Source organism: Lissotriton helveticus, chromosome 7, assembly GCF_964261635.1.
Source record: "Lissotriton helveticus chromosome 7, aLisHel1.1, whole genome shotgun sequence".
Lineage (NCBI taxonomy): Eukaryota > Metazoa > Chordata > Amphibia > Caudata > Salamandridae > Lissotriton > Lissotriton helveticus.
Window position 1 is genome coordinate 1,444,697,173 of NC_136068.1, and position 13,698 is coordinate 1,444,710,870.

The 13,698-nt window shown below is 45.5% G+C and overlaps 1 protein-coding gene across 1 annotated transcript in view; it reads left to right on the plus strand.

Moving 5' to 3' along the window:
- LOC144770345 (histo-blood group ABO system transferase 1-like) overlaps positions 1 to 13,698 on the plus strand; it is a 530,416-nt gene that overhangs the window by 483,498 nt on the left and 33,220 nt on the right. The window contains exons 7-8 of the mRNA XM_078654804.1: positions 1,326 to 1,361; positions 13,010 to 13,144. Of these exons, the coding sequence (XP_078510930.1) occupies positions 1,326 to 1,361; positions 13,010 to 13,144 (171 nt within the window). The remainder of the gene's footprint in view (positions 1 to 1,325; positions 1,362 to 13,009; positions 13,145 to 13,698) is intronic.

Sequence of the window (13,698 nt, forward strand, 5' to 3'; positions counted from 1 at the left end):
CAATCACACCTACACTATAGTGCACCCATATGGCCTCGACAGATGCGACACAAATTAATTAATTAACTGCTTGAGGTTCCCCTGCTGTCCAGACACTGCGGCACCAACAACAGGATCCTGGAGATCCTAGATAGATATACAGGACTGGAATACAGGACGCAACATAGAGATGCGGACCAGGAGGAAGGGAGGGGGGTGGGCACAGGGTTGTTCTGGGAATGGTACTAGTTTACTTGCATATCACTTCTAACTGTCATTGGCAATACCTGCGTGATATTCAGGCAAGTGATATTGACCGAACATACGATCAACCTATATCCTGTGGATTCATGTATCGCACTCTATTGTATAACATTCTGTGAGAGAATATATGTAATGGAAATGTTTCAACAAAAAACAAAATGCACATGCCATGATGTATGTTATATTGCCGGTGCACCGTTTAAGGCTGTGCAATAAAGTTTGTTAAGAAAAAAAAACTACCAGAAAGATGAATCCAAACGTATCCACAGCCAGACCAGAAGTCTGAAGGGAAAGAGAGTACTTCGAGAAATGTGAAGGATAGTTTTAGGCACATTGAGGTAAAATAACACAACTTGTGCACCTGGACGTTTGGGTGAGCACAACCAGGGCTTTAACATCACCTTTCTCAGGATCCTGATGGTGGCTGTTTGAGTGCTACATAGTAACACGCCCCAATGTTCAATTGTGTACTAATTCCAATTAGGTATTTAATTAATTGGGATATATATTAATACCTCTAGATTTGATTTTATTAGCGCTAAATTTAGCATCCCAGCAGACAAAAATTCAGTAACATATGTGGATCAGCAGCTTGAGATAGATTTTCACGCACATTATTCTCACCGCCCATTTGTTGGTGGTAACTTCTGTGGAGTAATGTGGTGCTCCTGTATTATGCAAAAATGGTAGTAAAGGGCAGTAACCCAAACACTGTACATTGTCCCCACTATAACTAGTTTCTGTATGAGTCTGTCCGTGTTCTTGAATTTAACCCATCACTGCTGACTGCTTTCAGTACCAAGTGCGTACCCTCCCAATAACGTCTATTTTACTCTGCATGTTTCTGCCAGCGAACCCGGGCCTGGAGTACACTTACTTCTACAGCTGCTCTACAGTCCCTTTTACTACCACCGCTATATCGTTTCTTTAAGTTGTGTCGCATTGGAAACTTGAGCAATACAGTCTTTTTACACTAAGTTACAACATGGATAAAAACATTAATGACATTGTGATGGTAGCCCAGCTGCTGACCACTTCAGAACTGCAGCTTTAACCCTTCTCTTGCATCTTTCTCTTTTCAGCGTTAATTATGAGAAGCCGAATATCATGCAACCTCAGTGAGTATTTCTGCATTTCACGTATTTTGCATGAATTCTATTATTTGTATACTTAACATTGATGTATAGGTACAGAACGCCTAGATCTCTTGAGGTTGGTACACCAGAGGCCTATAGACGATAAAGTATAAGTTTCTACATTTTATACCTAATCTTCTCTGCCATTTTTAGGCAATTGAAACACGGGGGTCTAGGGGCCAGTTAATAGGACTAGCATGCAGGCCCAAGGAAACCAAAACAAGAAGAGGTATGCTGTTCCTAATGAGTCCTGCAGGTCAATGTGTGTAAAGAGAGCACTGGAGTGCTAATGAAGGTCAGAGAAAATCTTTTCTCCTTTCAGAAAAAGACCCTCACACACTCAGCCAGCTAGGTCTCTTGCTTCATCACTGGGTCTGCTCCTTATCGGGTCGGCGCTGCAATACCCGATCGGCGCCCATGATGGGGCCTTCTTGGCAGAGATCTTTTTGTTGATCAACAGGTACCACTTTTTAGGGTCGTGTATGGGTGGTCACTAAAATTGTTGAACTAACAGACCACCACCAAAAAGTGTAGAATGATCAATAATAGGTCCTGAAGAATTGCTGCCAAACTGACACTAGGCAAGAAACATGTTGGCATGAGTTTTAGCGCACAACCCTACAACCTTAGAGCAGGCGTGCGCGTCTTTCTTTTGGTTTTAATCAGGATAGTGACCACAGTCATTAAAATCATTTTGGGTGGATCACTAACTCCTGTTTTAGATTTTACACATTCCACATTCACACATCTACACTCACGAGGGCCCGTACATGCACCGCACCCAACGGCTAAGAAAAAAGATCTCCGCCAAGAAGGCCCCATTACGGGCACCAATCGGGTATTGCAGCACCGACCCGATAAAGAGCAGACCCAGTGATGCTGCAAGATACCTAGCTAGCTGGGTGCGTGAGGGTCTTTTTCTGAAAGGAGAAAAGATTTTCTCCGACCTTCATTAGCACTCCAGTGCTCTCTTTACACACATTGACCTGTAGGACTCCTTAGGAACAGCATATCTCTTCTTGTTTTGATTTTTAGGAAATTCTCAGGGTTAGGTGTGGTCTTATATGTATTTTGTTAGTAATGCGATTCCATTGTGACCGTCCTGTTATTGATAGCTTCCTTTTCAGTGTGGTCTGATTAAAGCTACTTTGACATTTGCTTTATGGTTGGGCTTAAGAGTCAACACCTGTTCATGGCCTGTTATGTATGTTTGTGTGGATGGATGCCATTTTGGGCAGTTGTAGTAAAGGAATTATTTTTCTGTAGTAACACTACGTGTGTGTTCTTGGGTGCCTACTTCAGCAACAAGATCCTCCAATACCCACCTCTCTCTAAATCTATTGGAACCATGAGACACAATGACCTCCTTCATCTGTAAGCAGAATGATGGCAGTTCCATGATGGGTTCCACTCTTACAATGGGCTTCATAAGCGAGATCATATTTAAAGCCATGTCAATTGTACATAGAGAGAAGTACTATATAATCCCAGTTTTTTTACCACAAATGTGGGTGGTATTCACCCATGCATTCACTGCACCCATGGAATCAATTCCTCTTGCGGTCTTCAAAGACAGATCAGTGAGCTACAGGAAATGATCTTTTTCTGTTGCAGCAGCCAAAATCTGGAAATCTCTACCTCCCACACTGAAAAAAATCCATTGAAAGCCAGAAACCTACCAAGGACCTGGCTTTTTTGTCGATAGTATTTTATTTATTATGTGTCTCTCTATCACTGCCCAGTCTGCCCAGTAGAGTGTTGAATATTTTTAGCTGTTATTTAATTTATGTCAGGAGCAGAGCTATCAAGGGTGCACCTGGTGCAGTGGCACCTAAGCCCAAAGGGCCAAAGGTGTCACTGCATCAAACAAACGGCAGAGGGGACAGAGGTCTGAGCACGATTGTAACGGCGAAATCTTACCAATTGAAGGAAACCAACACACTGGTTACCACCAAGGAGATACACGCAAACAATATAGTCCCCGAACAGAACCCCATTGAGGGGCGGAAGTATCACCTCAACAAAAAAAGAGCACCAAATTGGAGGATAGCTTTGAGAAAGTCGTGGATTACCTCCCCTCAACGACGAAACACGTGTTGGCTGTGACGTCTCCAGAAATTAAACAACATCGACAACAATCCGGACTAAAAGGATCAGATTTATTTATGAATGAATGATTGTTGTATGGTGGAAACACATGTATACTGCTTAAACTAAGAGATAGAAGACGTGTGCTAAGGAGTCTCAAGTACTTTGTGGCCCAGGCCAAACCTAGAAGAGGGATTGTGGTTCTCTTCTCCTTGTAGCACCATCCCAAAAATATCTTTCTAGAATTACTTAAGGTGGATAAATCCATGAGGCGCCAAAACCTAGAGGAATATCTCTTGAGGGTTAAACAAGCTCCATGAAGACTTTAACACATACAGTCCGGAACGAAGTTCTGTCAGAAGCTGTGCACTGGGGATCGCCAGGACCTGAGCATAAGTAGAACACGGACGTGGACTATGCCCACGTTGGAACACTGGCCTGTGTAATTCATACTACTTCTGGAAATAGTAGGTATGGGGAACAAATAGACATGGGGAATACAAAAGAGAGAGCGTAAAGAAAGAGCAGAGACAGGGTGAAAACAAGCACTGACAAAGTCAATAGTTTTTGGCTCTAAAAGGCCTTTTGCTTATGCTTTGCCAGTGCTGTTTTCGTTACCATTCACATGCAAGCACATTCCTTATGAGGTATGCACCCACATGGTGAGCAATCTTGGTACAGGTCTGCAATTTTATAATTTATGCTACTACTAACAAGGATGCCACTCTATCTGTCAGTCATAACAGGCTCACAACCACCTGAACCAGCACCCTGATCCAGCTGGAGCAGAGCAAGACCCTGACCCCCAGGTGGTACCCCTCATATCCTGGACCCTTGTTGTTGCCTCACAGAGGCTACATTGAAGATTTTGTGCTTTTCACGAACGAGCCCGTTGGCGCCAAAATCTTGTGGCTTGCACTGCCCCCCAATGCAAAGTTGCATCAGCTCAGTCGAGACCCTTTGCTTTGCGCAACATCAACGGGCACTCGCGAGGAGCACCATCACGAAGCACCGGTGGGATAGCATTTTCTGTTTCTCAAGGAGAGAAATGTTTTGACACAGAGCCTGCCATTTTGTCTGTCTCTGATTACTGCTTCGGTAAGCCTCATGACAGCCAGATGCAGAAAACTCACATTTCATTGTGCCTACATTTTGGGGGATCCTTCTTTGTGCTAGCCATATTACTACCTGCTGTGAGAGACACCACTTTACAGAAATCCCCTGCATGGGACATTTGCATAAAAGTGGGATCCAAACCATCCCTCTTTATTTAACTTCCAAGTTATTTATGAGCAAGAAAGGGGGTGCTCTATATAGTACTCAAAGGACTGTTGTCTGTCACGTCATGTGTGTGCATGAGAGACAGTTTCTAAGAGGTGAGGTAAAATCACTAGAATTCTAAACTTTCTGCTGGAGTAGCTGAGGTTCTGTCTGGACCCTAGAAGCCTGCCTGTGATCCAGTGCGGCTCCAAACAAAACCTGCAAACCATCACCATACTTCCTGGGAGCTATTCACACATTACTTGTCAGTGGGGACCCATAACACAGCGAGTCATTTATACACACATTCACCCTGCTCCCAGGGTTAGTGAAGACTAGAGGAGAGCTGCTGGATTTTAGCAGAGTGTCTTATTCATACTAAGTTTATACACTATATGCACCTGCAGTTTGTCGCTATTACCATGGTTTTATTTTCAAGAACACATTAAAACACCCCACTATTTTGTCAATGGATCTGCTAGTCAAAGTTAACTAATGGACAACAAGACCAGCTTAATTCTCCATTTAGTAATTTTTTATTTAGAGATTAAATCTCCTAGCATGACCTTACTTTATTCGCTCTATTTTAATAATCAGTTAAACATGCAATAACCTAGAGAGAAAGAGAAGTTAAATTCAAACATTTATATTTATTAGCATAACAGTTCAGAAAAGTAAGTCAAAGTAATATTACCAAGATTTCATGACACGGACATCAGAGCAAGGACAGCATAGTTCCCAAAAACCACCTCTCTATTCTTTCTCGATGTTCACCTACCATCTGGACCCCGCACCCATCAAAAGTCAAGAACATTTCAAAGTCTTTGCACCATTGAAAAGTTTGTCAGTCCGACAGCATGTCGTGGTGCAAAAATAAAATCAAGAGCAAGCTTTTTTCTCACTTCCGAAAGTCCTCTTTTATACCCTTTTACCCTAACTTATCTATCTAAGATTTGAAACTTTTAGGGTCCTCGTGTATCCTCATTGGTCGAAGTAAGGGGTGGATGAGCATAACCTCATCTCCTCATTGTCCATATTTCCGCAAAGTCATCATTATAGTAAAATAAAATAAAGTCTCGATTGTTCTTTAACAGTTTTTTCACTTGTGTCCTTTAAATTGCTATTTCAGACTGGTTTCCCATGCTCATAATGTGGACATACACATTTTTGGCACTTGGTTGAATATTCAGGTCACGCTGACCTTGACCCACGCTGTACAGGCACAAGCTGCTTGCACTTCTCTCGAGCACAGTCGCGCATGCGTAGATCATCACAGTCTCGGAATCTCGCAAACTTCCATTTTACTTTAGGCCTCATGGGCCTTTATGGGAACTATTACAGAAACAAACACAATTAAACGTTAGATTTCGAAGTATAGCCCTTCTGTGTACTTCCCCCCATTCCAAGGTAACCCTGTTAGTTATTACCTAGCGTTTTTAGCCACAAATAAGCATGCTTTACTTACCATTCTCCATCATTTCTGCCACAATAAAACATACAAAAGCATATACACATAGATTTTTATTGGATTATGACAATTGCGTACCAGATTAATACAACAATTTCACTTTATTAGTGGATTAAAATTTGCACACAAGCAAATTAGTATCCCACGTGTATTTGTGTGTGTACATTCTATTCTATGTTGGTTAATTTCAAAACCACACGATAAATACATATTACTGTTATGGGGAAGAAACTTCACGAGAGGTATACAAACATTTTTGTTTTCACCCTCGCTCCATCACCTGCTTGCTGAGAGAGGGAAGGTGTGGGCTAGGCCCTGCAGGAGGAGACTGTCCAGGAGGAGAAGCCCAGTATGTTCCTGTAACAGGGACTAGCCAGATAGAGGGAGAGACTGCCAGAGACTGAAACCAGGAGCAACACGGATGTGAATATGGGACCCTGCAGTCTCTATACATGTTTCCTTTTGTGAACTGCATCTAGACTTCTAGAGAAAGCAAGCATCAAGCAAGATCGACAGCAGCTGAAAGACTGGAACTGATGCTGCTGATGTAGAAGGCCAGAGTGCTCCATTAAACATAAGAAGTGCAGCCTTATTGGCTCAGTCAGCTGCAAGGTCAAGATTGGTCCAAGGCCACACCTGTCAAACATGCATTCATTCAGCACCTGGCCTAGGGACCTTGAAACTGATGAAACAAGCATTTACAATGCAACGGTCTCGGCATTGCAAAAGTTAGAGCTATTAGCATTGTACATGAACGCGAGTTTAAGGTCTTGACATTGTAAATGACAAGGTCTTTTATTTATGTTTTAAAAACAAAAACATAAATAAAAGTCATTGTCATTTACAATGCCAATAGCTCAAAGTCGCGTAATGTGTATGGCTAACTACAGTAGCCAGAGAGAGCTGCAATGCAATAGGTCTCGCATTAGTAAAAGTTTGAGCTTTTGGCGTTGCAAATAATAATGCAAGCTCAATAGCCCAAATTATTAGTAATGCGAGGCCTATTGCCAACAGACAGCTACACAAAAATAACGATCAACACAAAAATCACTCTCAATAGAAAGCAACAAGCTCGAGACTCCAATGCCAACCAATGGAATTGCTTAACATGAGGGTCATGGGGGGCCAGGTCGAACATTCGTAAAATGTTTCAGTTACTCTCTCCATCTCGACGCCAGGATACAGTATTGTTGCATAATAACAAAAAAATGAAGCATAATTTGTAAAACGTGAAAACTTGTGCCGTGGTTGCGTTGAAAGGTTTGCCAGGCGTTCCTGCGGTGATTGCGGCCTTCAAATGCACAGGATGTCTTTTTAATTCAACTGCTGTTTAATGTAATTAAATTCAATCTACTAAAAGAAACAAAACAAAAAGCGGGCAGGTTGTCTGTGAAGGGTCCTTCCCAGGGCCCTGCTGGTGCCAGGGCCTCTCATCGCAAAGACGATCGCCTTGGCAGCAAAGAGCTATGCAGGGTGGCCCAGTTCATCTTTTAGTGCCGCTTTGTGTCTCTGAGACACACGACACTGAGGCCATTGGGGGGAGTAGGGAGGCCCCTTTAATTAAAGTGCCTGAAAACAGGGTGAGAATTATAGAGGTGGGACGTGTCTGCTGACTTAGCGTTCTGCTGCCAGGGGTGTCCAAAATCAGGGCTGCTGCTGTGGAGTCATTGAAGGCACTTCTTACTGGGTAAGGACAAGGCTGCCAAAGCAACATCCACCCTCCCTACGATTTTAGGGAAGGAACTGCCCGCACCAAGGTTGCGCCCGCTCAGTGCTTAATTTGTGCCGGTCCTTGCACATAGTGGGGAGCGGCACTAATTTTTGGGGATCGGAGATCGAAATGTAAAAAAGGGACACAGAGGGTAGAAGAAAAAGCTAGGTAAAAGGTGACAAGGAGAGCAAACGACACCTTCGCCCGACCCCTTCTCAGTGTCGAGCTCCCCCCGGAGGGGGGAAGCGGGGAGGGGAAGAGAGAGAGAGAGAGAGAGAGAGAGAGAGAGATATGTGATGTGATGTGATGTGATCCTTAGCGCCACAAATTGTGCCTTTATCAGTATAGGTTGCAATGCGGCACCGGTGCATCGAGAGGAGAGGCCCCCGGTCACCAAAAAACAACGAAGTAGACTATTTTTAGACTGCAACCCACAACATTCACCCCCTACAGGCCGAGGCCAGCGATCATCCCCTTAGCAGCGCTTGCTGCGCCTTCCACCTTACAGGCAGGTGGCACAGTGCTCGGGCACAGGTACTGGATACAGTGTGAATGCTAGGTACCAATTACAGTCGGATATGAATCCTAGAGCGTTGCACTACCCGTCGCTGGGCAGTGTGGTGTGCGCTCTGATCGAGAGTACAATGCCGGCCCTTCGACTGGCAAACAGTGGTCTGCACATGTGCATTCATTGGACGCAGGGCACGAGAGCAGGCAGCCACGAGCGCAGTGCTGGCAACCAACTGTGGTGTGCAGAAAGTGTCCTGGGTGTAGCGCACACCATCCCAGCGGGAGCTGTAGTGCACAGTTCCCACAGGCAGTGACGGTGCAGAGGAGCCTCAGGTACAGTGGAGAGGAGAACCAGTAGATGGCTGCAGTGTACAGCAGCAGCCAAGGGGCTGTGCCTAGTACCAGGAGCCTACCACAGTGCACACTAACGGCCCCAGTGTACGTAGTACCAGCAGGAAGCGTGGTTCACATTAGCAGCCCCTGGGACAGTACACACAGCCAGCATGCAGTGGCACAGCACATTGGTTTTCGGCACAGTGCCCGGCACCAGCAGCTAGCTGCAGTGCGAAGAAGCGGCTCAGATCCGGGTGCAGTGCCTCTTACCAGCAACAAATCTAATCCTTTCTGCTACGTCCTATGTACAGTGCCAGCCTTGGATTTCGTAGGCAGTGCTAGCCAGTGGTCACAGTGTGCCCTACCACCTTCACATTCACAAAGCGGTGCCAGTCATGTGTTCGCTGCGCACTGTCAGCCACAGGGCATACCTGCTGCTCTGTGAAGTGTACAGTACCAGCCGCCTGGCACCGTGCCTTGTGGCGGATGCCTGGCATGAGACCTGGAGCTAAGCGCACTCTTTACGGCTGAATGCAGTGAGCGGTACCTGCTCTACGGTACAAAGGCAGATGCTTGCGTTGTCTGTCGCACAGGGAGCCATTACTGCGGCAGGTTATTTATAGATCCGGAGATAGGTGCCATCTGAAGGCCTGGAGTCCAGCAGAGCAGAAGGGCCCGAACAAAGCAGTGCGCATTGTGAGGATGCCACACACAGGGATGCAGCCTGGATAGATGCAACATGAAAGGGGTCTGGGAAGAGTTATCGGCGTGTACACAAAGTTGTAGCACAACAGAAAAGGCAGCGTCTGCTCCAATGCAGATCAAAGAGCTAATACTGGCAAAAGCAAGCCTGAATTTTCTCTTTCATCCATGGTCCGGGTTTATCGCTAGCAGCAGAAATAAATATGTGCACTTGAGCATTCCGAAGTCAGACGTGGACACTGACAAATTACGGACAGAGAAGCAGCACCACGTGGGCTCAAGACCTGACCGATGTAAAAAGACTTATTAGCGTTGACAAAGTCAATAATCTTGCTTGCATTATGAGTCCTGACGAAGATTGTGAAAGAACTTGCGGCAGTGAAAAACAAGAAGCGGAAAAATGGAAGTCAGGCAAGGTCGCCTGTGACGGAGGCGGTGCCCCCTCCGGACCGGAAGAGGAGGCAGGTGGAGTCCATGCGTCTCGCGCCCGGGGCTCCTGTGAGCAGTGGAGAGCCCCGGGTCCGCGCCAGCAGGAGGCTGTGCGCCGCGTGCGGAGAGCAGAGTCCCCCGAGATTGGCCAGGTAAGTTCAAAAGGGCTGGGGGGGCTTGGTGCACTTGTGTGTGTGTGTGTATGCTCGTGTGTGTATGTATGTGTGCGACGGTGACGGCGGCGGGGAGGGGGGGGCCTTGGTGCACTTGTGTGTGTATGTGTGTGTGGGGGGGTGTCTGTATGTATGTGCGTGCGTGCGTGCATGGGCGCTTGTGTCTGTGTGTATGCGCATGTGTGTGTGGTGTTTCGTGTGGTGTTTCGAGCTTCCCAGGAGACAGCGCCTGGCCACAGCGCGCGTTCGCGTGCGCGTGGCAGTTTCAAATCGCCATGCGCGTGGCCAGGATTGTCTCCTGAGAAGCAGACACGGCCACCTTAGGTTCTCGGCGGAGACGCGCTTCCGCGCGTTCAGCCGAGCCCTAAAAAGGACGCTGCTGGGAGAAGACTGCTGCCCACACCCATCCCGCCAATGCTCTCATTACATGGAGCTGGTTACCACAGGGCACAACATCTGTAAGCAAGACTGAAAAATGGGCTGAAACCTATTGCACAAACTAAGGGCCTTATTTATGAAGGTCTTGCGCCGCCGGTGCGTCACTTTTAACATGGGAAAAAGTGACGCACCAGCGGCGCAAGGCCTTCTAAATAAGGCCCTAAGACTTTTTCTGCATGAATGTTGCATGAAGGGAAAAGTGAAGTGAATTAGTGGGCATATAAGCCTTGGGGAGCGAATAAGTAACTGCGATTGAACCTACCCAGTGCAGTTCCATGTCCCTACAAGGTATCATAGACAGTGGAAAACTCTGTTAGAAGGGCGGAGGTACAGAAGGGTTTGTGCCTAGAATCACAAGCAGCATTTTAACCCTATATTGCATTTCTGTAATTGCACTGTGTAGTATATAGTACACTTGTGCGTTTAGAGGAATTTCATTTAATTAAAAGACTAGTTGTGGGTTAAAGAATCCTTTATTCTATCTGCTATTGGCGAGTTTTGAGCTCTTACCCTCTACCCAGTCTCACCCACACACCTGTGACAGCTCGCCCTCGCTGCCCTAAAAGTCAACCACTGAAGGGACCCAGTAGCTTCCGTCCAGCCTGTGACCTCCCACCCCTAACGGGCCTGACACCAAGGCAGAATGTGTATATCAAAGACTGACTGATGGGCTGGTGTAACAAAATATGGGGAAATTGCCTTATATTATGAAGAAGCTGTGCACCTGGAAAAGGTCCTGCCAACCACATCTTAAGAGCAAAGCTGTCAATCATTTTAGACCTCTTCAGAACCCCAATGAGTTGCCAGTGATGATTACTATGACGGGTGAACATTAAAGACATACAGATCTTAAATGAACAAGCAAATTTAGCGAACCCCTTCCGCAGTCACGGTAGTACTGACACTGACAAAGATATTTACCACCAAAGAGAACTCAAATCAGACAGTAGTCCAACACATCACCAAAACCTCTCCTTGATGGATGCTGCGTGCGTCATAGTACCTTTATAACACAGTGATGACATCACATGAGTAGCGGACAGGTTGGAGATCGCTATGCCTTGGTTTCTCTCGAACTTATGCTTCACCCTTATTTGTCTAACTGATGCACCCTGGTGGATGTCTTGAGGCTCCATTATTGATTGTGAACGTCTTCCAACATCAATGATGGAAGGAAGTGAAAAAAGGAAGCAAGCAGTCTTCTGCCAGGCAGTGCCAAAGAATCAGACATCCATGCTGGAATCCGCTGCTATTTTGTCACCAGCATCTTGGGAGAATGCGCTTTGAGCCCATCTCCTCACAGTGGAGCAGAACAAAGAAACCATAATGACAGCTAGAAGTGACAGACTGTCGCCTGGAAGTGGTTGACCTTTGAGAGTTTTCGGGCTAGGGCACAGCCCTGAACAACACAGCTCACAACTCCTACAACTCCAGTGGGTCCAAAGCGTTCAGCCAGGACACTGACCCATGAACCTATTTAATGGTAGATGAGATGTCTTCCCGCAGGAAGCTGAGGATCCTTCACAGTTTGAAGCTAATGAGCCATCTCCACTGGATCGCCAATTTTAGCCCAGTTCTGTGAGTGATGAGAGCATCCTTGCATGTAGAAACAATATACAACTGATGCCTTAATTCAGATTTTTTATTTGATATTTACTTTGTGATGTTTCATTTTTGTTTTGAATTTTATTGCATGTTATGGTTCCGCAACGCTTGATAGTTGTCTGGCTTTTGTATGTGATATTAAATTAATAAAGACAAATACAAATTATGTGGCTCTCAATTTATCACTTTAAGCCAGACCTACAGTCAATTAAGATACTGTTTGACATAGTCAAGAAGAACAGGACCTCCAGCCCCGGTTGGACTGCCCAATCCCCTGTGTGAACTATTGAAAACCGATGACAAAGTTAGGTTTGAAGTGGGGAGTTGTGCTCACATTTTATGCTGATGCCACAATACCTTTAGGATGGGTCCACAATTTCTAGTATGTACACTCATTATGCTAGGGCAGTGCAGTGAGCTAAATAAAAATGGATGTGATTGTGCAAGTGCTCTTCTCATTATCAAAATAGGGTGTGCATGTGCCTTCAGGCTGGTGGTCTAGTGCATCCTGAAGCACAGAAAGCACGTGACAGGTGTGATGACTAGATAGTGTGACTATGTGACTTGAGGAGAGACTGCTCAGGGATCTAAAGTATCCTATGAAAAAATAAATCATTCTGAGAGTTTCACCGTTCTCTCATAAAAATCAAATGATGGAACTGCACTTCCAGAATACAATATTTAGTAACAGGAATTCAGGACTGGAGTCATGGTCTCTTCTGAGAAGGTGGGGTGGTGACATCACATTGTGGTTAAGGAACAAGCACTGGAGAGACAGGCAAGTGCTTGAAATATTCGAGGACATCCAGACTTGGGATTTAGATCAATAACAGCATTATAATTATTATATCAGGATGTTTTGTGCATGACAAGTACAGCTCGTGCAAACTGTTGTCCTTTTTGTATCTTTCAGAAGCTCTGAGGTGATGACGGTCACTCCCTGGCTGGCTCCTGTGGTCTGGACCGGAACGTTCAACAGAGACATCCTGAACAAGGATTTTGAGAGGAAGAACTGCACCATAGGCCTCACCGTCTTTGCACTCGGGGGGTATGATATGCTGTGAAAATGTTGCTTGTGCAATACCCTTTCAATCTCCCCCCTCTCTCTCACAGACATAAACACATGCACACGATGCAAGCTAAACTACAGCCTAGTGACTGAAACCTTCAATGTTGGCCTCGGTTTTTAGCCACACTGTAATGTTGTATTAATATATTCTGTTACCATAGTTTCTACTTCCCTGTGTAATGTAGAATGTGTTAGGTCATTTTAGAATGCGTGTATGTCATGATTGGAAGGGAGAGGAGAAGTGTCTGGAGTCGGTGGCTACTGGATGTCTTACTGCAGTGCACCAGTGGGTCTTTTATTAGTTTCTTAATAAAACCTATCTTTCGACAAGTTACCGGCTCCAGCGCCTCTTTACACACACATTCAACCATGGGGCACTGCTTTGCTAGTGGTACAAACAGCTCTGGCCAAATTTTTCTGGTACACATAAGACCACGGCACATCCAGCAGCACTGGCATTTTCCGACACAACTCCTCTTGCTAAAACTCTCAGTACATATAATCACACTCCCTCTTTGTCTCATACTAACTGC